This window comes from Aulostomus chinensis, chromosome 19 (assembly GCF_037954235.1).
Source record: "Aulostomus chinensis isolate RoL2024-O1b breed Wild chromosome 19, RoL_Achi_v1.0, whole genome shotgun sequence".
NCBI lineage: Eukaryota > Metazoa > Chordata > Actinopteri > Syngnathiformes > Aulostomidae > Aulostomus > Aulostomus chinensis.
In genome coordinates this window covers 8,300,592-8,326,631 of record NC_141338.1, presented here as the reverse complement: position 1 = coordinate 8,326,631, position 26,040 = coordinate 8,300,592, and the positions used below count along the sequence as shown (strand labels likewise).

General features: G+C 41.9%; 2 protein-coding genes across 4 annotated transcripts; one reads left to right on the top strand and one right to left on the bottom strand.

Moving 5' to 3' along the window:
* Positions 1-2,205: 2,205 nt before the first annotated feature.
* Positions 2,206-15,605, bottom strand: fam78ab (family with sequence similarity 78 member Ab). Of its 2 annotated transcripts, XM_086187051.1 has the most exons (3): positions 15,073-15,605; positions 14,085-14,385; positions 2,206-7,859 (listed from the first exon to the last, which is right to left on the bottom strand). In XM_086187051.1, the coding sequence occupies exons 2-3, from the start codon at positions 14,345-14,347 to the stop codon at positions 7,334-7,336; spliced, it is 789 nt and encodes a 262-aa protein (XP_086043177.1). In that variant the 5' UTR covers positions 14,348-14,385; positions 15,073-15,605; the 3' UTR covers positions 2,206-7,333. The 2 variants fall into 2 exon arrangements, with proteins under 2 accessions (XP_086043177.1, XP_086043176.1); XM_086187050.1 differs by having other exon boundaries at positions 14,085-15,605.
* A 1,088-nt stretch (positions 15,606-16,693) lies between these two features.
* Positions 16,694-25,038, top strand: LOC147243913 (inactive phospholipid phosphatase 7-like). 2 transcript variants are annotated; one of them, XM_086187116.1, is made up of 3 exons: positions 16,694-16,885; positions 17,040-17,804; positions 23,610-25,038. In XM_086187116.1, exons 2-3 carry the CDS (start codon positions 17,315-17,317, stop codon positions 23,996-23,998), a joined length of 879 nt encoding a protein of 292 aa, XP_086043242.1. In that variant the 5' UTR covers positions 16,694-16,885; positions 17,040-17,314; the 3' UTR covers positions 23,999-25,038. The 2 variants fall into 2 exon arrangements, with proteins under 2 accessions (XP_086043242.1, XP_086043241.1); XM_086187115.1 differs by having other exon boundaries at positions 16,694-16,898.
* Positions 25,039-26,040: the final 1,002 nt, after the last annotated feature.

Sequence of the window (26,040 nt, the reverse complement as noted above, 5' to 3'; positions counted from 1 at the left end):
AGATGAAATAATTCCTCTGCAAACAACAAAGCCATGCGGATCTTCATCGTGGTGAAGGTGGAACTTTACACATCTAAAATAACCAAGCGAGTAGATTTCTCGCGGACTAATAAGTCCCGGCATGATCTCGGATGAAAGATGGCGGGCTGTTGCTGCTGTTACACCCAAGTATTAATAGTAACGACCGGTGTCAAAGACAGAGTGAAGCACTGATTATTTGGTATTCTAATTAGTGACAGGTGGCTACATGCACACATAGTAACAGACAACTCTGAGGGTATAAATAGAGTCGTGAATGTGCAGCTCAGGAATGTGACCAGGATAGCAAAGACAAGAGAGGCTGCAGATCTGGAGTCCAGCGACGAACCACGCTGAGGCTTTCCAGGCACATGAGCTTACATCATCCATGTGAAACTTTGTGTCTCTTTTAAAAACTATTATTTTTATAGTTTATCAGCTCTGCTGTCCTCACTATTATGGCCCCGGCTTAAGCTTGTCTGAGAAGCCCTTCATATCCGCGGTGGCTCTGAGCCGCTAGTGAAAGAGAAAATATCAGCTCCCTCCAAACGCTGTAGACCAGAGATTAATTTTGAGCCCTCACCTTGGTGCTTAATACGGTGACATTGTACAGTGAGTGGTGAATAGAAATTTCAGGAACTCGGCAGAGCAATCCTCGGAAAACTCCTGAGAGGGGAAAAAAAAAATCCCTTTTTCTTTCAGGGCTGTTGGACATATCTGTGCGCCCATGTTGCATTTCAATGACTTGGTTCAGATGCATGTGTTTGGATTCGTTTCATCTAGTAAGTGTGCTGCTTGAGAGCGTTGCCCTATTGGGCTTCATTTTATATATGTAGCTCCATTTCATTAAATTCTCCTTCTTTGAACATTTTTTTTTTATCTCCTTTGAAAATAATTTATATGCAGTTGAAACAGGAATATGTTTCATTTGAGCCATACGTTTAAACCTGACATGTACCGACTGGAACTCTGGGTCTGTTAATACGGCTGAGGGGATTTGAGGTTGTTGTTTTTTTAAGTTGTTTTTTTTTCTTCTTCTTCTTCTAAAATCCATAATGATGTGAAACAGCAAACTGGTCTTTGCAAACAGAAATAAGGTGTTTGTTTACTTGAAGACAAGGGAAGTGAGGCTGTCCACTTGTGATCTGAAGACTCGGGACGTGTTCATCCCGAATCTGAACAAAGCTTTTATGATTCCAAATGTATGAATGTGAAACCAAACGTTTTTCTGGCACTTGAGATGAGTCTCTAGACTGTCAAGTTGGTCCGATAGCTCCTGAAGGTCTTCACCAGTTTTGACTCTTTTGCTTTCATTTTCATCACTTTTACATCGAAGTTTTCTCTTTAATTTACTGTAAATGTCCCCCATCCGACTCCTGCACCCTTTGTCTCTTTTCTTTTTAAATCTCTGTACATTTTATCCTGTTCTTTCACTCTGTTGTCCTTTCTTTATTGTCTCTTTTATGTTGCTTTCAATCACTGCCATCCACCAGAGGAGATATAAATAGAGCAGCGCCGTCTTTTGTGATGCTATAGAAATATCTTGACTCAGTGAAGCAAACGGTGCATCCTGGTGTGTACGTGCAGCCTCGGGGTGCACACACTAGCAAGCTTTCAAGATGTTTCAATTTAGCTCTAATGACTGAGTTTCTTGCTATGAGGTGATCTGGTTCTTTGATTTATTCAGATTGAATTAATTCAGTGCGATGAGAAAAGCACTCGGGATATATTGATGGATGGAACTTGCAGATTCTGTACATGCAGTTGCCGGAGGGGAAGACGGCATAAACAGATTGTTCTAAATTGGCTATTGATTAAAAACCTTGCATACATAAATGAAAATATATTGACTCAAAAAGGTCTTTAAATGGGAGAAAAGGCCTACCATTTTTTTCTGCACATTTAGATGGACAATATGAAAATGTGATGATTCACTTCGTTTTTATCACCAATGTGGGAAAATTTAGCTTGAGTAAACACAAAGACAACATATAACATTTGTATGGTTTATTAAGAAGTCATTAAAAATCCCTTATGTATGTGTATGTGTGTGTATATTTATGTGTACACAGTCCCCCTTGTGGAGTGTAGCTCCAATGTTGTGCATTTTCACAGTTTTCAATATCTACCAAAGCAGACCCATTTTCAAGTATCGGTGTAAAAGCAAAGCTGAACAAGAGATCAGACTGCTTTAATCTGCTTTAATCCAGAAAAAACAAACCAAACAAAAATGACTAACATAATGAGTTGCTCGTATCGTCTCTTGTGCTACATTTCGGGTTGTATTCAAACATGAGTATCAGAAATAAGCAGGATCAAACGGACAAATATTCTGGTTACCGACTCAATACAACAGTCCTGTAAATGAAAGCAAGTGGTTAAATATAGAGATGGCGACTCAGGGAAGTCTCACAGGGGTCAAATTTCTACACAGGGGTCTAAAGGTAGCAGCCTTCTGAAGAACTGTCATGTCGTGGGTTTAGGAGAGGATCGCTGCCCTACTGGTAGAAAACACATGAATCTTCCACGTGGCTACATTTTACACCGACATTCCTCCAGACATAGAAATGTGCTTGAAATGATCAAAAAATTAAAACAGGCCAGTAGGTTTGTTTGAATTTTAGAGTGCCCTACTGTATAGTTTTGGCTTTGTCCAATTTTGGCACTACTGAGTGAAGGAAGGACATGATGTTCACAGTCAGTCACACACAGTGGAGACAATTTGTGCCCTTTTCCTACGATCTGTCATAAAAAGCTGCTGATATATGACAAGCGTAGACCTCCATTTTACTCTCAGAACACAAAAATACTTTTTATAGTTTGCTGTTGATTAGTAAACAAGTGCATATGGCTTTTGAAGCGTGTGTGAGATTGGTGTTCAGACTGTCTGCGTGCAGGGCTGATAAATGAGGGTCAAACTGCCAATGTGACAATGCAGCGACAATCAGATACCACGCCAGGCCTGCTCCTTTCGCCGCAGGGTGTGTGTGTGTGTGTGTGTGTGTGTGTGTGTGTGTGTGTGAGGGCAAGCTCAGCTCTGTCCCTGTTTTATGACAAGGACATAACCTTCCCTGCACACTGTGTTTGTGTGTGTGTGATGGAGTGTGAGAGTGAGAGAGAGTGCGGCAGAGTAAGAATCATGACTCAACAACAGCAGAAGCAAATCAGTGGAACTCCTCATCCCGGCTAAATCCCTCCACCAGGAATTAACACACACGCACACACATAAACACACATTATACGCGGCAAACTCTCCGTGTCACGGTTTAATTTCATTACATGTAGTCAAGCTTGAGGACGATCCACAGTGCTCGTAGGTCTATGTGAGACATCAGGAGGTCATTCATGACCACCAGGAGGACAGTCAGGTGAGTTCTGTCAGGTCCCCCCCAGCAGAATATACGAGCCTGTGACCTCAACCTTTGCTATTTGGCCTCACTTAAACCTCATTCATGACTCTTGCATTGCGTAGCACGACTCGGCACAGTTGAGTCCATGTAGGGCATGTAAGTGTGTCACTGCACAGCTAATTATGACTGCAGTCCCCCCACTAGCCCTTTACTTCTCCTTCACCAGCCCACCCTGGTGACTCGGTCGAGGCGATCTCCATTCCTCATGATGCAGACATGTATGGGCTTATTATGCAATTATAATAACGCGGCCATGCAGTCATGGCATGATCAGATGTTTCAGCTCTGCTTCGGCGGAACATTATTTGGCTTTGCATGATGCTCTGCAGATCCTTCAGGCACTCAGTTTGATTTCAACGATCATAATTACATATTATTGAATGATGGGTTGAATATCCTGAAGTACACAAGCCTTTCAGCCTAAAGTAGGTTTAAAGCTACAATACATCACTTTTGACTGAACAAAATCTTTATTGAAAAAAAAATTCTTGGCAATATTTGATCAGCACTGGCGAGTTTAACAGTTGGAAGCTAAAGAGAGCCAGCCGTCCTGTACGGACTTGCGCAGCTGACTTGTACGGTCTTCGTTCACGTGAAGTAGAGGTTGTGTCATCATTATGCAAATTCAGATATGTGTTGTATATTTGACATCTTACACACTGCGCAGCCAGATCGCTTGCTTTCTGGAGAAAGTAATTAGGATTCGGTGTCTGCAGTACCGAGTAGCTACACAGTGCGTTTAATTACAGATTACTTTTGTGTTTAGTCGAATTCGTCTTTGAATCTGAATCGTTATCGGCCTCTTCTGCTGCATACATTTCTGCTGCTTTCCAGCTGTTGCACTTAATGCGCTCGAAGTTGCGTAGTCTTGCTTCAAAAGACGAGAGCTTTCGGTAGAAACTGAAGAAATGCTAATACCAGGAGCTTACTGAGATTTCAGAAATACAATTGCAGATTATGTTAACATCATTGTTGCTGTAAGACACAGGATCCCAGTGAAAACACTCAGCGACTAAAATGTACATAAATGCACTTCCCCCCCCCGTATTTTAGCTTTCCGTGCCAGAGAGATGCATAAAGAGCGTTCATTTTGCCTTTGGAACATAAATGGACATCATCCCATTTAATGTTGGTATTTAGCTCGCCAGAGCTGTTTGCCAGTGTGTGTACGTGCGTGTGCATGTATGTGTTAACATTTGCTCGAGCCCCACATTTCTGCAGTGAGCTATAACTGGCAAAGCAGAGAAGTGGGTCGTCTATATGCCAGGCGAGCAGTCAGGATCAAACTCGTGCATCTCTTGATGTGCTTTTCAGCTTCGACAACAGATAAAAAAGGGAGAGAAAGAAGAGGGGAAGGGGTTTGGTGAGAGAGAGAAAACACCAGAGAAGAGGAACACAGATGGATGAGGATGAAGAAGAAAATAAAATAGCAGTAATATGTGAAAATTAAATATTGAAAAGAATGTTAAACGAAGGCAAAGAAAGGTGCGCGTGAATGCAAGCAAGTTGAAAGCTTATTAAGGAAAGTATTGATTGTTTATTGTGAGTAACACAAACACAGCTGCCAGACAGGATGGATGAAACGAGGGGAAGGAAGTGAAAAGGGGCCCTGAGATGAAGCGAAACGGGGGAAAAGGAAAGCTGTTGCGAAAGGTTCCAACGGCTCAAAAGCGAACGTTGTGAATGAAATGAGGTCAGGTGAGGACAACGTTGGAGTGCCCGCTGCTCGACTTATTGCACATATTCCTTCTTGTGCTGAGTGCTTTCCACAAGTTTGCTGATTTTCTCCAACTTTGTGGAGCATCTCTTCTGTTGCGAACCCCATTTTGTAAGCATCCATGTTTAACTGTCTATATATGCTACTGCTTGCACTTGTGAGACAATTCAAGTGAACGTTCCCTTCTCAGAAGTTGCTGAACACCCGAAATTAAACAAATCTGCAGTTCTGAGTCTTTCACAGGTTAAAATGGTGCTTGCCGACTTGGACAGAGGTGCTCGAAGTGCCCGCGAGCTGCCAGTCTGTTGGCTGTCATGTGTTGGGACGTACGGTCTGTCAGATCTCTTCCTGTCAGTGTTTCCTTCAGTTCCAGCAGTAAATGGAGGGTTCAACGTCACATTTGCAGTTTCCCGTAGGGAAAGGTTGACACCTCGGTGTAGTGCTGGGTGAGAGGACTTCAAATCGAACGGTTATTACCTTTGCGAAGGAGGTATCGTTTTGCTGCTTTTTATTTTGTCTGTTAGCAGGATTACATGAAAACTGGGTTAAGGAAAAGGTCAATGCATTGAATTTTCAGGTAGATCCATTTGACACAGTGAAAATTAGTTTTTGTTTTTTAAACAACGGGTTTTGAGGTTGTCTTCCCCAGAGATGTGCTGTCTAGGTGGTAATTTGATCTATTAGAGTGTACAAGTCTCCACTTTTTTATACTGTGTCCGTAGTTCACCGACAAGATCTGTAAACTCTAAGTGTGATGAACTATTAAAGAGAAAATCACTGAATTAGCGTAATAAGCAGGTGTTGGTGGGAGGTACAAAATGACATTTTCGGTGCGTTTCTGATCAGTTGTCCTGCCCCAGCTGCAGCTAAAAAGCATAATCTCTATCTCCACTAATACATGATTAATTGTCCAGCCCTTTTGAGGCTTATAATGATTCATCTGTCATCGTTCGTTAAAGGCCTTTTTTCTGGCCGTGACGGCAGCCTCCTGCAGCAAAGTGTGGCCCGAACGTTTCAGATGAGTCCAACGCCACAACATGAAGAGACAATAACCAACAAAAGCTGGAAGACCTGTAAGAAATGATTGCATCAATTTCTATTGTCAGTTGTTTCATGACTGAAGAAAACTACGTTATGAAGCCTGTTAATCCCTTTTTTAACTTTGAAATTTCCAATTTTACCTCCACCAAGGTCATGTGATCTGTGCCATTTCTCTTATTATTAGCGGGATTACGTAAATACTGTGAAGCTGATTTCACCAAACTTGGTAGAATGGTGTACGATTGGCCAAGTAAGATCACATTCCATTTTGGGTCAAATCTGTGGAAATAATGAAATATGGCATTTTTTTTACATTGGGTTTGGTTGAGGTCTTCAGGAAGCTGAATAATGTTACATCACCTTGGCAGAAGTAATTTTTTGGCCTCTGGCAGTGTTCCATGTAACGTACCATTCAATATAATATACTAAACTTAAATTCCAGTAATACTTGGGTGTTCTCAAACTCTGACAGTCAAAGCTAGACTTTGAGCCCCCTGTGTTCCTTTCCTGAACCCACACATGCGGGCACTGACAGTTTGGAAGGGATAAATGAACAAAATACTGCATTGCACTTTGTTTAAGGCTAAAAGGTTTGCAGTGGAAAGCGATGTAAACTTAAGGCAGCATGGATTGAATGTCTTGCATGTTATTAAAAAAGTACTAAAGTCTATGTCACTCGATGCAAAACAACAAACACAATTAAATGCACTCTCTCCCAGCCTATAAATAAAAACACAACTGTTATTCATACACAAAAATTGGTGCATATCCATGAATGTTGCATATGCGCAGACATGTAAATACTTCAATAAACCCACACTCAGAAAGCCCATTTTACATTGGCCCAAACAGCCAAAATACAAAATTAAAAACAAAAGAGATCATACTTTTTTTTGTTCAGTGACTTAATTTAGCACAGTGAGACCCGACCCAGTTTGAAGGTAGAATGGTTGCAGTTTGTTCACTCCAGTTTTAAAAGTGTGTTTAAACCCCAGAGCATTCCGAGCTGGTTTAGTTCGAATCCTGTTTCTCTCTCTGTGAGAGAAGAATGAAGAGGAAAATAAAATTATAGCTGGTGAATAGCAGGTACAAAAGAAAAAGATGATACTGCTCAGGTATCCAAGGCCAGTCTGGTCAGAGAAGCAGGTCAATATTTGGGTGGGATAACTACCACAGGGTCACCGTTCTTTGGCCGCCACATTAGCACCTGGGCATCATTGGCGTTGGGCTTGACCATGGCATTAGGGGGGATGGGCTCATTCTTGCCCAGGATCTGAGGCTGTTCTTGGGCAACGGGCTCATTAAGAACTGCCCTTTGACCCAGTGGCTTGTCAGGGTCCACTTTTATGTGAAGCTGCATCCTCCAGCGGATGGTCTGCAGGACTAGGGTCTCTGAGGTGGCCTGGTTGATGGCCACCAGCCAGGTTGTAAAGCTCTGGTCGCGGTGGATGCTGCTAAGCTGAGGCACGTTGCTGTCGCTGACCGGCACACCCCAGGTCACACTGGGGTAAAAATTGTCATTCATACTAACTGTGAACTTGCTGTCCTTCTTGGTGGGGCCCACAATAGTGCAAGTCTCCGTAGTGTTCCCATACCAAGGGTAGTTGACACCGTCAGAGTCGCTGATGGCCTGGATCTTGCAGTCGCGTAGATCAGGAAGCTCCCAACTCGACCTGGAAGTTGAAGGGAGATAGTCAAGCACACAAGCTGTCTCTTCATCTTTATCAGTGGGACACAAAATTAATTGAATTTCATTGGTAGATGTAATCCTTAAATGTTTGGTGGCATTAGATGTGTTTGATCATCATTTCTGGGATTTCTGACAATTTCCCCACCGTGGGACGAATAAAGGGTTATCTTATCTTATTCAAGTGTGACACAAATAGAAACCTAGAGGGCATTCTGAAAGGGCGTACCACCTGAAGTCAACCAAACTCCATTTAAAAAAAATACAGATTTTCACTGGATTGAACAGATCTGCCCCAAAATTTAAAGGGTTCTTCCATGGCCCATGCTATACCCCGCCACCAAGTTTAGTGAACTTCAGCCAGTTCGGTTTTGTGCAATCCTGCGAACAGCCACTCAAACAGGTGCCACTGAAATATTACAAAAAAGCCAACAGCAAAACCCAGTTTCTTTGGGAGTCAAACTGATAATGATGTGTAATAATGCATAATTCCACATTAAACGAATACACGCACAAGTTGAGCAAACTACAAATTCTTATCCTGTGATGGATGTGTTGTGATGGACAGAACACAACTCCTTTGTCTTGCGAATACAAAAAAGGCCAGCAAGAAAAACTTACAAAACTAAAAACCAAAATTGAAGTCAATCTGAATTATCAGTTTCTCAGTGAGTTCATTCATGGCTCAGTAAAAAACACTCAAACTCACAGTTGAAGTTTTCCACCAATTTTGCAAACTGCAGTTGAAAACTACACCAATAAAACATAGCGGCACAACCACCAGGTGCCAATGACTTAAGTGACCTCGAAGCTCGACTCTGTCCGCTTATTGATTTCCTGCTCACAGCAGAAAAAAAAATCTCACCTTTCACTTGCTGAAGTCAAGAATCAGCAGAACAGCGGAGATGAGAGTGCGATGGCCAGCCACATGACTGACTGCCTGCTTGGCCTGGCTTCACTTCTGTGATTTATGTATTCACCCAAGGGTGAGATTAGCATGTCAGGCATGACAATAGCTGGGGTGTGTTTGTGCGTGTGAATAGTTGAGTGCGCATGTGTGCACATATGTACATTTCTGTCCTCAAAAACACTTAATCCTCTCAACTGATGCTTCCAAAAAATTTGCAGCAAATGTCAGAGGCCTTAAATCTGGCAACTTCAAAATACTGTCATTCTGAGCTTCCATTTGTCACGCACAAGCGTAGCAGACACAAATTTCCATGTTTGTAACTGTACAGCCAACATTGTACAGCCTCACATCCACAAGCATTGTCAGCTGATCATTTCTGCCAAAGAAACAAAGAATTATCAGAGATCTTGATCCTGGGTGTAATGCTTTGAGGCTGCCACAGTGAAAGGAAATGATTTTTTAATGTGTATCAAGAGCAGTGCAGCAAGCAAAATCACATCGAGGTGCACTGAACACTCCCAGGTTTAGTCATTGCGATGATGCACTTCCTTTCAGAGACATGGCTCGCTTTCTGTTTGCTTCTGCACCATGTGGCTTTGTCACAAATGGTCTTTAAGACCCAGAGTAACCTTTGGTGACAGAACTGCAGGTTTCCGTTCATGTCCTATTGAAGGTGGAGTCAGAGATTGTGATCAGATACAGTTTTTAGTAGATTCAGAGGAAGTCTCCTCCTGATCTGTTCGTTCTGACTCATCGGCTTTGAGCTGGAGACTTTCCAACAGTATGAGATTTTCTTGTAATTGCCTCAGAAAATATCACCATTTCACAGTATCCTGGTGTACAGGAAGACGAGATATAGTAAAGTCAAGATACCTTGTTTTGGTTTAAACCCTGATGTGAGTCACTTTTATGTGATATCTGCCAATACAAAGTCCTGATCGATACTTGCATCTTATCTTCACATATAAACATCCCTTAGATTCAAGGTCTTGCCCGAGGAGTTGACACAATGCTCATTAAGCTCATCACCTTCAGGTTAATTTCCCTTCACTTCACAATAGATGGCGCTAGAGGAGGTGACCACGTTGCCACGCTGCCAGGAGGAGGCGTCCTGTGCATAATCTACGAGGAGAGCTTGCTGCATCAGGATCGCTCTCTGCTAACTTGAGTGTGGATTAATAACTTAATCTTAGACTTCCCAAACATTATAAAACAGAATAGATCAAATTCTGCCAGGGTTGCATGACGCTCACACAATTTATCCACCAATTTTACAGCTGAAACTCTTAACAGCGGAGATGGCCACAGCCAGGACAACTACTTGCACGTAGCCCTCTGCTAATTTACTGTAAGTGTGGATTCATAATTTAATCCCGCTACTTTTAAAGATTTCCTGAATGTCATGGGACTGAATGGATCAAATCCCTGTAGTGAAACGAGTAATATCGCGGGGTTTGTGAAGAACTGAACAATTTATCCATCATTTTAAAGACCAAGCAGTTCCAGTGGAGTCGGGCGTGGCTGGGACGACGACTCTGCTTAGCCTTTGGCTCACTTGAATGTGGATAAATAAGCAGACAAAATGGATCAAATTGTGAACGTAACCAGAGTCATTACGAGCAGTTTGTTTTACTCAACATAATTTATCCAGTGTTTTTAGAACATAAACACTAACGATGGTGTAAGCAGCGCTAAATGACGTTAGCTAGGATAAATGTTGCCTGCAATCGGGGTTACCAGCCGTAACTGAGGGGCCACACTGGAGTTCATTTTATGAAGCTGTGAGGTGCATTTGAAAAAGAAATACTGCTAATGATGAGGAAAAAAAATCTCTGAACGCTTGAACCAAAATCTTCAGCCAAATTGAGCAAAAAGAACCTGTTTTCAAATTATAGGGAGAAGATTTTCTTACAAACACCTTCATTGTGAAATCATGTAACTAATTTGAGAGATGATTGAGCAACGGCGATGTGGAAACACGGCTCATTTCCTGTTTCTGCAGCCTTGCAGACGCGTTTCTTTGAATTTCATCGTTGAACAGTTTGGAGAATCAACATTCTGCTAATGAGACGAAAAACAATGAAGCTTCTTTCACAGATGGTGAAGATTGGATCACCTCCATGGGAGCAGAGGTAAAGGAATAGGGTGGTAATGCAATCAGTCACTGACAACAAGCTTAAGTCTCAACACGTGTGTGTGTGTGTGTGCGTGTGTGTAGGTGGTCATGTTTTACTGTATTTGTGAGAGCCGACATCTTTTTGGTGGAACACAACATTTGCATGCAGCTGTGATGGTTGAGGATGGAGTTGTGTGTTTGTGTGTGTGTGTGTGTGTGTGTAAGAATTAACTTCACGACAGTACTTCAAGTTTAAGACTATGTAGGTTGTTGTTTTTGTTTTTTTTTTACTTATTATTATGATTACCCCTTAAGATTATGTTTGTTTTATTTCAACCAAACATGACACCGTTTCATGTCAGCAGCACAACCCTCTAATGATATTTCATGTCGGCGTATTTTAAGCCTTGCATTGTTTACAATACTCAGGCTTTCATGGTGAGGAGCTGGTGTGTGATGTGACTGACAGTCAGTCCCGAAGGCCTCAACAAACCAGTCCCTGTTGTCTGGTAATACCATTTTTTTGTCCTGGAGAAGTGATGGTGAGTCACTTTAGTATGCAGGAGCCTCTCTCGAGCTTCTCGCCCTCTGGCAGAGATACTGTAACGAGACCAGGGCCATCAAGAGTTTCACCCAGGATGTTAGCATTTTCCTCGTACTTAAAACAAAGACTGATGCATACATGTTGTACCTTTTAAGGCGAAAATGGTGTGTTATGTGACAACGACAAGATGTGGGGATACCATGAATACAATGTATGTCTTAATGGTTCTCAAAATCTGCTGAGAGGTACTACCTTTGGAGGAGGAGTGGAATGAGACATGTAGAGAAGACATGAATTTGATCCTCCATGAGATTTGCATGTTCAAATGACATAAAAGATGTATTCATACTCCATTTGCTAATAGCAGTCTGATTTTAGGGGCGACACAGACGGCCTCATCTAATCACAAAAACCCACCCTGGTATGTGTGTCGGTATGTGCGCCTGCCTGTTTATTAATACACTGCTACCCTACAAACCGACAAATCGGCTACAGCCTCCTAATAGAGAGCAGAAGGGTAGACGATGAATGCGTTTCTCCATCAGAGAAATCGTCCACATCACCGTCCTCAGCTGTTCTGTCCAATTACAGTGCGCTGACGCTTTAGCGCCGTCAAAGAACTAGTTAGTTAGCACGAGTGTCCACCGTGAGGGCCGACTCCTCGCCTGCATCCTAACACTCCACTTCAAACCAATGATCATCAGGAGTTGGTGCCTTTGATAAGCACCAAAAGTTCCACCTCTGCCGAGTGAAACGCCGCTCATACATGAGCAGCGCTTTAACGTATGAGCATACGCTCATGAAATATGAAGCATGTTTTCCCACAGGGGTTGACGCAGAGTTAAACCCTTCATGAAGAGGGTTTTATCTCTGAAAATGCTGCTGCAGAAGTGGGTGTCTGCATTCCGACAAGCCTATATATAGAAGTATGTATCTGTTATATCCATGTTAGTTCCAGCTGGTGATCATTGTTCTAGTTTGGTGATCGCGGCAGCGCCAGTTCGTCTCTATGCGCCGTATTCTGAGCTGATTTTTGAAAAAGTTAGCTCTTAGTGTCGTTTACTGCACACGTTTGCCCTCTTTAAGACTCATTTTGCTTTGAAACCTAACTGTCATGTCACAATTCCACGAAGATAAAGAACAGGTGTTATTTTTTGTGTCTGAGTTCACACATCTGTTAAAAAAGACATTTTTTGAAGTTTGAAGCAGATTGAAACACAAATTCACTAATAAACAATTTGTGGAGAAAACTTAGGTGATTTTTCCAAAACTACAGTGAATGTTATTGTCCTAAGTGCTATGTTTTCTGCTTCAAAATGTGAAGTATTGCTTTTGTTTTTGTTTCAGTCACATTTTGGGCATTGTTTTTGGACTATTCCTCAAACTTGAAACACTAATAACTGAAAACAACTCAACAAAATATCATAAAACTTTTGTTTCTTATCAAACGCTCCATCGTTTCATTCTGCTGAATAGTTTGTGTGAATTACTGGGAACAGAAACTGTGAGTGTTGAGCGCAAGTAGACTTTGTCACCATTCCTCAGGGGTGGGGGCGGGCCAGGGAGGGGACAGTGTCTGTAATCTTACACATACAGCAGTCACATAGTCCTCGCTGAAGCAGCCACAGATAGAATATGCTCTGTCAACCCGTGGTTTCCCACAACACGATATATCGATACGATTTATCTCGTGGTCTGACCTGTTTTTAACTTGCAAAAACACAATGAGAAGCTGATGGGGTGCTTTTAAAGCACACCTATTTCTTATTTCTGTTCCTGAAAACGGAAGGTTCATTTTGCGATACTAAAAAGAAAGATTAAAACTGACGTGCACATGTGAATGTGCACACTCCCGCACTGATGGCTGCTTGCTGATGCAGACGAGTTTCACTACTTCAGTAATAGCGAAAGAGTCATTTTTACTCTATTTTTCGATTCAAAATCAGGAACTCACAGGTCATCCCATGACTTTACACCGCGGGGTTTTCTTTTTATAGTTCACTCTGATTCTCTTTGTCATTATGTTATTTAGTCAATTTTTTGTTCAAAATGTCCCAAATGCATTTGACTTGCCTCTTCTCATTCTATTGCCGAAAAAAAAAGAACCAGAAATGCATGTTCAGGTTTAAATTGGCATACATAAAATATAGCTTAAATATACTACAATGTATCACAATATTTAGAGGACTTTTTTTCAAATACTGATATATATATTGATATATATTGATATATATATATATATATATATTTATATAAAAACAATTTGTGAGTAATTATGAAAGAGCAACCTAAATGTGATAGTTGCAACTGCAACTTTTCATCTTGATCTTCAAACAAGTCAGAAATCATTTCACAATTCGCCATATTAAAACATTCTGCAAAAACCATATAGAAAAAAGGTATTTCACACCGTTGCCAGGCCTTATAACATATATTTTGTTATGAAAGACTTAATTTAGTTTCTTAACAAACTGAGCTGAACTGCTGCACTGAGAGCGCGTCACAGAGCTCCAGCGTATTTGTTCTTCAGGGTTTTGATTTCAAATATTAAACATCAGATATCGTCGTTCATAGATCCTTTGTTCCTGCTCTCTAAACCGAATAGGAGACCATAGACTAAAGAAGACACCCACATACTCACATCCCTTTGTTTCCATACGTGTTATAGAACTCCATGTGGTTACATGCTTGAATCCAGCCGATGGTCCACGTCTCTTTACCGGACACTGGCGGCACCAGGACCCGGGCATAAGCACGGAAGTGTGGTGTCCGGTAGCGCAATACCACGCTAGACGACTCATCAATGCTGGTCGGGTTGGAGTCGATGGAAGTGTTCACCTCCAGAACGATGATACTGTCACGGAAATTCTTGGGCTTACACCTGATACTCTGGAGACAGCCCATCGCATTCAATTGCAACACAATCCACAACGTCCAGAGGTCTGAAGAAGAAGAAAGACGCATGGGAAGAGCAAGAAATTCACACTTGGATCACGCTTTCCCATCCAAATAAACACTCGACTTGGGTTCATTCAGTTGTCGCGTAAAGGAGCCATGCACTTTTGATCCAAGCGTTGGAAAAAAAAGAAGAAGACAAGCTTAAAAAATCTTCATGTTTGTGGAGCGCATCATGCTTCCCGGTGCGTAAAAGCCAACTTCGCCAAACAAGCGCAGGAACATCTCTCCTGATCAGGTGTTTGCATGCTGTCGAGTTGCGTCTCTTTGCCTTCTAGATAAAATACAACTTCTGACGACATGCCTCCATAACAAAACTGCACGGAGAGCCACGAACATTAACTCTTTTGAGAGATTCTTTGTATTAATCCGTGGACTATCATCCGATGGCTAAAGCTCCAGCTGGTGGCAAAACTGGTGTTATTTCGGACTAGGCCGTGATCTCGGATTGCACAGAGCAGCCTAATGTCCGTTTAATCCGCAAAAAGCCTCAGTTTGTCGCAATAAATTAAAAAAAAAAGGTGTAATTGCAAGATGTCATCAAATTACACTTTTTTGCGTCAACACAACGTGCGGATTAAGGATGCGTGCAGAGCATGAATTGTGGTCTATTTTTAGCTGGCCGAGAAAAAAAGAAAAAGAAAGAAAACAACAACATGCAAACAGAAATCTACCTATAAAACAATCCGCAGAAAAGTGTCCAGTGTCTTCAACAGCAGCGGGGTGAAATCCCAGAGGAACTCGGGATGAACGGCGGCTCACACAGTTCTTCGGTCTGAGGTAATTCCGTTATCTTCTTCACGCACGCTCCCGTTATTTGTCCACAATTATTGCAAATGCTTTCACCGTCCCGCACACACAGAGGTAGCATTTCCACCCGCATGTCAGTCTAGTTTGAGACGGAGCACCGCGACATCCAGGGGACACCGCCGGGTCAACTTTAGCACCCATTTCAGCGGATCCATTCTTGCATTACACACACTCTCTCTCTCTCTCACACACACACACACACTCACACACACACACACACACAAAAGCAACCCGAAATCGGCTCTGTGGACACTTGCCAGCTGTCACATAGTTGTAGCGAGCAGACAGCGGCAGCCTCTCTCTGTGCCGGGATGCAGTTCAGTCGGAATTCCTGCACAAGCTGTCATTTCTCCCGTCTCGTCCCATCGCAGCCTCAGCAGGTTCACCCCGCAGCGCCTCGGTCTATTTCAGCTGCCTGAGAAGCAGCTTTATAAGGCTCTTGGAGACGACACTTCCGCCTCGAGCCGCAGGCATGCTGGGAAATGAAGGCACGATGCTTCTTTGGTTGTGGCGCAACTGCAGAGTTGTAAAGGCTGCAGGATGTTGCATAGATGTGCCCACTAAAGGGCGGTAATGTCTGCGCGAGAGAGCGTCTGAAACCTGAAACGACTCAACACTCGACCGCCTTACACCTCACCACCCTTTACTGTATATCGATTGACAAAAACATTTCAATAAAACTAACAATATAGCAGTAAGACGGAAAGGAGCTTGGGAGGTTTAGTTCTGAAACATTAAAATAATTGGTTTTTTTTTTCAAAAGAATTATCTTCAATCTTCACTCAGTAATGATTGGGATGTGAAACGGTGGTCTAACGAGTGTTTCATTAAAACGTTCAAAGGTTATAGAACAACAACAGTGCATTCACTAAATCTTGTATCGAAATATGTGAAAGTCTTGCCAAAAATAATGCCAGCAAGGTTGATTTGATTTGATTTGGACTTTCAGAACAGACGCGATCATCCAGTGATGGTGAAGGATCAGTTGTCAATGGAAAAAAAGACTGTTGTCTATAAAACCCGATCAGAACTTGGTTTATTGTCAGGCTCATTTTGAACATTTGGAGAAATTTCTCCAGGTCCACTGCTGCATGAGTCAAAAGAACAGATAGCCTATTTAATAATAAAAGAAAAATTTATTCAACTGAACTTAACACAACAGTATTGATGTAAAGACCAAGTGAAATATATTGCAATCCAGAATCTAAATGAATGTGATAGAAAACGGTCAGTTTCTGCTCTTTAAATGAAGAAGTGTTCCGTTTTTGTGGGAATGCGCAGTGTTTTATTGATTTACTTGTGTGCATTATTTAATGAAGACCTACTTGTATTCGCTGCTAGTTTGTTTGAAAACACCGCAGAACTTTGCGTCTGTAAATTAGAACGGCATGGCGTGTCTGTTTAAGCACCTTGGAGAACTCCTCTTTTCATCGGAGCGCACCGTCGAGTTGGAATCCGGATTGTGCGTAAACTACGTCAAATCCGTACTGAAGGGGCAGATGCTGCGCTGACTTGGCTGCCTTGCCTTCCGCCCTTTGTTGATGATTTGTTCTGATTAATAACTTTTTGCAGCTTTGGCCTGCATTGTTTTATTGGCAGCATCAAATGTCCTTACTTCCGGGACATCCGAGGCGACATGGGAGCGGCGTGGAGAGCTACAGTGAGCTCCGCGGCTAGGTAGGCTATTCTGGTAAGATGACAACAGCATGTCTTCCACATTGTCTTTATTGGATGAACTGCTGTTCTGCACAGCAGCACATGCAGCAGAAACCTGTAGTTACGCAGTTGGTTTGAAACAAGATGCGTGTGTTATTTTGTCTCCGTCCTGTAGATCGGATTTCAGCGGACTGGCCGAAGCAGAGGGTATTCAGTAGCCACACTGGCTGCCTGCATGGGTACAAACAGTGTGGCCATCTCACATTCCACGGGGTTTAAATATATCTATTAAGGCCACAGGAGGGGGGAGGACTACCGCTGCTGCTGCTGCTTCAGGTTTATTCTGGGACATTTTACCGTCGCTGTAAAACTCGCACCACTTGTAATTATCTCCCGGAGCTTGACAATTGGTTGTTGCAACCTCTGAGGAAAAGTCGTCCCTATCCGAACATGCCCTCCAGTTACAATGTGAGGTCCAGGGCTCGGGAGAGAAACAGCGTCTTGAGCAGACCTGAGTTCATGTCCCTGAATCAGCCCCTCCGCGGCACCCCCAGCAGCGGCGGCGGCGCCTCCGACAGCCGCGGAAGCACCAGGCGAGCCGGTCAAGTCAAGCACCAAACCAGCCAGCAGAGTGAAGAAGCTACCGACAGCGGCAGTAAGGACAGGAGGGAGCCCGGTAAGATGCCGGAGGAAGACTGCATGCAGCTGAACCCTTCCTTCAAAGGAATAGCGATGAACTCCCTGCTCGCCATTGACATCTCTCTCTCCAAGCGCATGGGGGTGTGCGCCTACACGTCGTCGTCCTGGGGAGGCTGCCGCTCCATGGTCACCCTGTTAGCGCTCACCGGCCACGGCATCACGTGGATCATTGGCACGATCGTGTGTTTGACCAGGAGCAACACGCTGGCTGGGCAGGAGGTCCTGGTCAACCTGCTGCTTGGTAAAAGTCGCACCACAGTCATCCAGCTCCCCTCAGTTCACCCGCACACGCACACACACACACACACACACACACACACACACACACACACACACACACACACTAGTAGGGGTTGGTTATGTTATTGTAGCAAGAACAGAGTGAAGAAGGGTTATTTACATTATTAACATTTATGAACAAAGCCAATAATACCGGAAGTTTGAAACTGTTCTTTATTACTGCTCTAACAAGCATTAATAACCAATTTATTAACATTAAAGAAGTCAGACTTACACACACTGAATGGCTCAATATGCATCTGCACATCTGACAGCTTGCAGTTTCTAACAACAACAGCAGTCAAATACATTAACATGTTGTGCCCTAAAGTCAATGTTGTGTAAAAGGAATGCTGATTCTCATTCATAACTTTTCTCCAGCCTTGATTCTTTTTTCTCTTTGTTTTGTAAATACACAGATAAAATCATCTTTGTTACTGCTGATTATTGATTACCAGAAAGAAACTTTCACCCAAGTACTGATGTACTGGGGTTCCAATTAGAGCTGCAAGCAGCGATGAGCTGGCCCTCACATCTCTGGTGTAAATACCTCTTCCTGCATCCACTAGGTGGTGCTAGAGAAAACATTCCTGCTATGCATGATGTTGCTGTACATCACGTGAAGACAACAGTGTCATTTGGATGCAAATGGTGTGTTTGTTTCATCAGGTTTACTTCCCGTAACCTCTGGGTGGTGCTACAACTTAAATCAGCTGGTACATGTCTTTTAACAAACCAGTGAAGTTTTGGAAAAGATCCGTTTCCTGTTCTAAAGTGAAATATCATCATTGGCTGCCTCACCGCGCCAACTCGGTCTTCACAGGGATGGCGTGTACGACCAAGCTGAGAACGATGTGGTCGGCCCAGAGAGGACGCTGAAGTGTGAAAATAATATTATGATAACCTGTTGCCACTTCTGTGGGCCATTCGACACTCCTCAACCAAGTTTGGTGAAAATCAGCTTAACAGTTTTTCCATAATCCTGCTGACAGACAAACAAACACCACTGGAAACACTCTCAGGGACACAAAACACCCTTAAGACCGGTAAATTTGGACAACATGTGCAGGCGGCGGGTCACTTTGGTCAGTGTTGGGCTGAGGTAAGCAGGGGTTGCTTCAAGTCTCCAGGAAATGACAGTTAATGTGTGCGTGTTTGTGCCTACATGCGCACACAATGTCTCAGCCCAAACAAAGATTGTTGAGCAAAAAGCATTACAAATCTCCTGGCTGTGGCTGCGCTGACCTCTGAGCCAGTAAATCTCTGGATTTGGGGCAGCATTGTGTTGTGTTTGCGACACTGTCCGGTCTCAGGTGCTTTGCTCATTATTTGTTGATCGAAGATCATTTCTTGCAGCGAGCGGTTGAGGTCAGTTGTCTGTTGTGGCTGTGTGATGGTGGCGTGCAGACATTTTTTCTGTGATAGTGTTTTGAAAACACAGTCTACTCACACAATGAGCGAGTCTGTCTACAAGACAACAGACCCAGTCAGAGCAGACCTTGACTGTGCAGAGGACGTTCCCATTCTTATCAAGCTCTGTGTCGGGCGGCTTTGGTGTTTTCTAGTTTCAACCTGTGTGAATTTGTTCTTCAATTTCTCAAATAATCCAGATTTATCTCAGATCATTTTTATCTGAATTAATAGTTGTCTATATGGTCTTTAGGGGGAGTTAATGTTGTTGTTAATGAGTTCATGTTAAATGATGGTGTTTATTACAGAATCAAGTATGCAGATTTTATTACCACTGTGTCTACGATCACCAAATTGGTCTTGTTAAATACGTCAGTTTGGCGTAACTGTTGTTTATTTTCAATTTATTGAAGTTTACACATTGATTGTTATCTTTTAGAAATATACCTGTTGACTATCTGCAGACAAGCGCTTCACTCTATTTTTGTATCGAAAAGATCTATTATTGCTCGTGGACATTCGGTCGAGGCTGTTTTCTCTTTAAAATTGTCTCGCAGACGGAGGGCACATAAGCAGAGAGACAAGAACGGACACTAGTCCTGAGTGAAAGTTCAGTTCAGTTTCAGGAATTTTGTGAGTCGTTTAATATGAAGATGAAAACACATCATATCAGCGTCAGCCACTGCACAAGCACGATCGGTCGACCACTCCTCCTCCTCCCACTGTCTTCCAGGTCTGTGTGGATGGAAACACTCGGGACTGCTGCTCTCACACTGTTGTCGCCTGTTATTAATTTTTCATTGCAGTTGGTGGAGCTCATATTTAGCTTTATATTTCAAGAGCTCCTGTCTCCCTGTTAGCTACAAGGATTCAGTTGTCCTAAAAGTAACCACAGGACTGCCTGCATGTGTGACTGGTTGCAAATGTTACTCAACTATGCAGCCTATTATTTCTCCACTGAACTTTATTTTCCCTTATTTTTATTTCACAAATTTGGTTGTCCGTTATAGCAGTCATCAGCATTGAGCAGGCAGCTGTTTTCAGTAAAATAGCTCATTAAATCCAGAAGAAACCATCTGTCCAGCATCAAACTGCCGGCAAACCATGTTAGCAACTAGTTGTTGAACAAGATTCAGTGTAGAGCCAGAGATTTTGCTCTCAGAAACAAAGCTGACGCAGAGATGATCGGATAAATATGTAACTATATAGTTGATGGCATTACATGCATGTTGTTTTTGACAAGTGAGATGAAAAAATATCTGCTGAAGCGCAGATTGTTGACTTAGAGCCTCATGAATAGGCAAGAACAACAAACTTTAAGCCAAAGCGGCAACAGATGGATCAGTTTGAAACATCAGTTGATAAAATACTGATATTTGGCATCAGTGAATCCATAATGTATGGGAAGAACAAGAAGAAAATATGGCGATATATTGCAGTATAGATAAACTGTCCCACCCCTAATAGCCACTAGACCAGGCACAAATGGCAAACCAAGGATTTGCTTGCTACAGTAAATAAGTTACAGTACTAGCGACCCCCCACTCTTAATAGAATTGAACAGTGAGAAATTTTGGCCGTTTTGAGTTTCCCCATTTAGGGTGGCACGGTGGTGCAGTGGTCAGCACTGTTGCCTCACAGCAAGAAGGTTCCGGCTTCGAGCCCCGGCTCCATCACAGGATCTTTCAGTGTGGAGTCTCCATGTTCTCCCTGTTCCTGTGTGGGTTCTCTCTGGTACTCCAGCTTCCTCCCACAGTCCAAAGACATCAAGAGGGGACGAGGCTGATTGATACTCTAAATTGACCGTAGGTGTGGCTGTGAGTGTGAATGGTTGTCTGTCTCTATGTGTTAGCCCTGGAGAGTGGAGAGTGTTTGGCTGTTCTGTGTGATCGATAACTATGAGCTGACTGCAGATGTGCCATGGTTTCTTGGTTCTGATTCAGGAAAAACGTGGCACATCTGCAGTCAGAACCAAGAAAAACTCTCTTCGCTGTGTCTTTAGTGACAGCACACTGAACACGACTGAACTACAGTCATGCAATCTGCTTGTACGCATTCTGAATAATGATTCAAAATCAATGTTTTTGCATCACTATTCCTTATTTCTGAGGTGTTCCATCAAAAAAACCCATCTCCACTGTACACTGAACACCACCGCAAACAAGCATGATGCATCACTGCTTGGCTCACTTCCTGCCTGCCCTCGGTACTTGAAAAATATGGTCTCCCTGAAGGCACCATAGAGCCCTGCTGCAAAGTCCATAACTTTCCTCACCTGCTTTATTGTCTGCCTCAGAGTTTTCTGCCAGCTCCTTTCTTCATGATCTGTTGCGATCATGAAAGTGGTGCCACTAGACCTGAATACACAAAAATAACATCGGGTTTAGACGGCGTGTAGGCAGCTGCCATGAGAAGTAAGGCAATAGAGGCTAATGTGTCAGACAGCTGACATTTATTCAGCGCACCACGGCTGGTTGAGTGTGTATGAAGATAGCAGACTGGAGCAGAAGTTAAAGATGGCGATGGTGGGGATATTTTAGGGGAGAGCTACAGAGCTATAAAAAGAGTCTGTTAATGTCTGGTATGTGGACCAGAATCAAATGCTACTTAGTGGGGTGTATCTGTTATTCTTGCTTGATATACCTACATATTTTCTGCTTTAAATGATAAAACCTCACACTGTGGCAGTCCGGTAGTCTCACTTGTCAGAGATATCAGCTCCTCATTTGGTACAGATTTACAGCACTAATTGTGTAGTGTACCCTTGTAGCACAGGCTGGGGTTACAGTCACCCTGGTGGGTTTTTTTTGTGTGTGTATGTACTTTGAATGATTGCATCACAAAAAAGGATAGAAAAGCCAAAAAAAATCCTCTCGTTTGGAAACAAACATTTATGCTCGCTCAGTGTGGTTTTGGACCTAAGTGAAAGGAGGTATATACATCTGCAGCTTTTCTTTTCGTTTCGTCTTCTATTTCCTTTGACTGAAAAAAAAAAAAATATATATATTAAGTGGATCCTCTCAAAGGTAATAACTGGTGAAGAATGTCATGTGCAGTTGCTTTCCCTTCTGACAAAATGTGTAACCGGAAGTTGCTTTGAACAAATTTGGCACTAAATGATTTAATGGAATGAAAACAGACAAAACACGCTCAAGTTCAAGTATCACGTTAACCTTTCTACTTAAGTGAGATGGAGTACTTGCTTTTTCGATATAAACTATTAAAACCACAAATATTTTACATTTTATTCCCTAACATTAAGTTGTAAAAATGGAAACGCCAAAATAGCACAGAGGAACTATGGAAATAAAACGTAATCAAGTTAGGCTAATCAGTTATTCGAAAAATGATAGTTCATAATCGTTTTAACTTCCGTGCCACCGTTCAAACACTTGTCACGCTGGCAACATGGCCACTGCTAGCATGTGCTTGTGTTTATGACGAGCTAACCTGCCGGCTTTACTAATTAACAATAGATTAATCGCTTAATGGGGATGACTTGTAGCAAGTGGTGCATTTCAACAAGAGGTTAGCTAAGGTTGCACGAGTACTATGAGGACTAATGTTACCTGCCTGCTCTGATTGGATTAATGTAACCTTAGCTAACTTTAGCTAACCTCTCATTAGTGATGGTTAAAGTACATGATAAATATCACAAATGTTAGCGTCATGTTCTGATTAATGCTCCAGTCCCCCCCCCCCTACTATAGATTACTTTTAAATTTCTAAAATAACCCACAATGTTACCTGTAACACAAGGCTGTGAATAAATGTAGCAGAGTTTAAAAAAAGTACAAGTACATGCATGAAAAATAGACTGAAGTTCTGTGCTGAAGAATTTTGTTGCATTCCACTACTGAACGTAATGTTGTTGAAATCATCTCTCAATGATTGATCCAGAGTAAACAAAGATAAATTGCTTATTTTGTCACAGAGTTTTAGGAATATGGAAAAAGGAGTTATTTTGCACACAATCATATTTTAAGCGGGTAATTATGGGATTCACATGTGTTGTTGTCTTGTAAATCAATGTCCATAACAATAATCAATCTAAACCCCACCCCCCAAAAAAAGAATATCTAAAAAATGAATTTGTACTTTTTTTTCTTTTTGTCTACCCTCAAATCATCTCACACATCTTTATGGCTTTGAGTCATAAAATAACGGCTATCACTTGTGTAGAATATGACATGCTCAAAAAAGCCATGGTTTTGTTTTGTGATGACTTCTGCTTCAGCACATTTTGCTGAAGTAGCATTTTGGATGAAGTGCTTTTAACAGTAATATATTTTTACGTGGTTTTATTGGTATTCTGCCTCTACGTGGTCTAAGTTTTGACTTCAATTTCTGTTGGCAGCCCTCATCCTTGATGTCATGACTGTTGCTGGGGTCCAGAGACTGGTGAAGCGCAGAGGGCCATGGGAGATGACGCCAGGCTTCCTTGACTGCGTCGCCATGGACATATACTCCTTCCCCGCTGCACACGCCAGCCGGGCCGCCATGGTGTCCAAGTTCCTGCTGTCCCACCTGGTCCTAGCGGTGCCACTTCGCATCCTTTTGGTTCTGTGGGCCTTCCTGGTGGGCTTGTCACGGGTTCTGCTGGGGAAACACCATTTAACAGATATGGTGTGTGGCTTTGCGCTGGGTTTGTTCCACTTTAGCTTGATGGAGACAGTGTGGCTCTCGTCCAACGCCTGCCAGACTCTTATTTCCATAGGCACCTTCAGCTGGAGCCCCCTTTTCTGAGCTTTTGATATGAAGCTATGCAAGCAAGCACACAAGGCTCATTTGATGTGTTTTGCAAGGGTCACATGATCTTATCACAAGTTTGGATATTTGGATGCAATTGTTGACTTGCATGTGATGCCTCAAACACAACAGGTTATAAAAACTTTTGGTATCTCCTGTCAAACACACACCAAAGCTGCTCCTTCATTCCAAATGGATACGACTGATAAAAGCAAAATTAAGATATCTGCATACTGATCCCCAACAGTCAAATTTGGATTTTAACACAGAATAAAAACATCCTCATCCATAACGATTTCATCTCTTTAAATTCTTCCTTATTCCTCTTGAACATCAATCTTTTCTTCTTTAAATAGTTGTATTTTTAATTATTTCTTTAAATATTTTTGATTAAGGGTCTTTGGCAAGTGAGACAGTGGAGTACTTGAATCATGTTGAATAGTTCTATGTGAGGTTATAATATTGGATATAGCACAGTAATTGTTGTTTGGATGTTCTACATTGTTCATCTGTATCTTCCCGACAGGATTCTGTTCTGTTCACGCCATGTTGGCTTGTATTAGAATGACATTCAATTTATTGGCATGTGTAAACCAGGTGCCACACTTTCAGAGAATGTAATGTTATTGGTCAAATATAATTTCCTCTAATGAATGCGTAAATGAGTTCAATCTTTTTATCCTCGGCTTGTTTAATATATCCTGCTGCAGTTTACTCATTAGTGGTGCTTATAGTTTGACAATGACACCAATTCTTTGCCCCATGGGGCAACTGAAGCCTATTTGTTCTCTGATGTGCATGTCAAGAGAAAATGTCAGTTTTGATCAATGCTTTTTCAAAGTAGTTCTAACTTATTTTCTTAAAGTGTCTTTGATAGAACCGAACTTGCTGTTTTTTTATGGCAAAAACGATTTCAGTGGATTGGTTAGGTGTGTAAATACCATGTATGGTTTGATCTGTACTGGTATATTTGACTTTGTTTATCCAGCTCGCTAAATAAATGAGTTGGACTCTCAGTTCAATGTAGATGCCTTTGTATTTTGTGATTGTTTGTGTTATCATAAAGACACATAAGAGTCAAAAATGCTTTTTGTTGTATTAATTGGACTACTAGGAGTTTAAAAACTGTTACTATGTATGTAATGTATGTAGTTGTAATATATATATATACATATATATGTATATATATATATATAATATAAAATATATATAATTTGTAATATATGTATTTGTAAAATACAAACAAAACTATACATAGTATATAGATGTATATACATATGTGTGTATATACTGTGTGTGTGTGTGTGTGTGTGTGTGTGTGTATATATATATATATTAGTTATTATTTAAAAACTGGAAATTGAAAACATGAATATAATTACTTGTGCCCTTGATGTGAAATTAATGGTCAAAATTTATCCATATGATTAGATTTATTTATTCTAAAACTAGAAATTAAGATTGATTGACACCACTATTTTTAGCCATTCAATGTAGCTTGTATCCAAATATCTCTTTGTAAGTGCTTGTCGTACTTGCGGGCTTGTTTCTGCAGGGTCTGGCCTGACAGACATCACACTGCACTGTTGTGTCTTTATTCTCTGTTTGTGCTGTGCTCCTAGTGTTGAGCGTGTGAATGCCTCCTTTAAAACAGATATCACATTAGACATCACAACTTTCCCACAGCTTCTAACCTCTGTATTATACTGTAGGTTGTAGCTCTGTGCATGAAGAAAAATCAAAAACAACAAAAACCAATACACTGAAATGGAAATAAGGCATTAAAGCACCACTGATAAATATCAGCTGATGGAGAAAGGAATGGTTGGAAAAGGGTGAAACAAGAGCTCCCTCTAGAGGAGGTCGCTTGACCTCACATTAGTACGTCTGTAACTAACTTTGCTTAAATGTCAGGAACACAAAGTGGAATAATTTGTCATCGGTGACCGTTGTAATTCATGTATCCTCTGCCGGAAAATGCAATCAAGCCAATAACTTCACAATAAAAACAAAATAAATCATATGGTAGCAAGTAAAGA

Coding starts and splice junctions, on each gene's coding strand:
- fam78ab (XM_086187050.1), bottom strand. CDS start 14,407: ATGCGTCTTTCTTCTTCTTCAGACCTCTGGACGTTGTGGATTGTGTTG. Junction 7,860..14,084: donor ACGTATGGAAACAAAGGGAT/GTGAGTATGTGG, acceptor TTCAACTTCCAG/GTCGAGTTGGGAGCTTCCTG.
- LOC147243913 (XM_086187116.1), top strand. CDS start 17,315: ATGCCCTCCAGTTACAATGTGAGGTCCAGGGCTCGGGAGAGAAACAGC. Junction 17,805..23,609: donor CCTGGTCAACCTGCTGCTTG/GTAAAAGTCGCA, acceptor TTCTGTTGGCAG/CCCTCATCCTTGATGTCATG.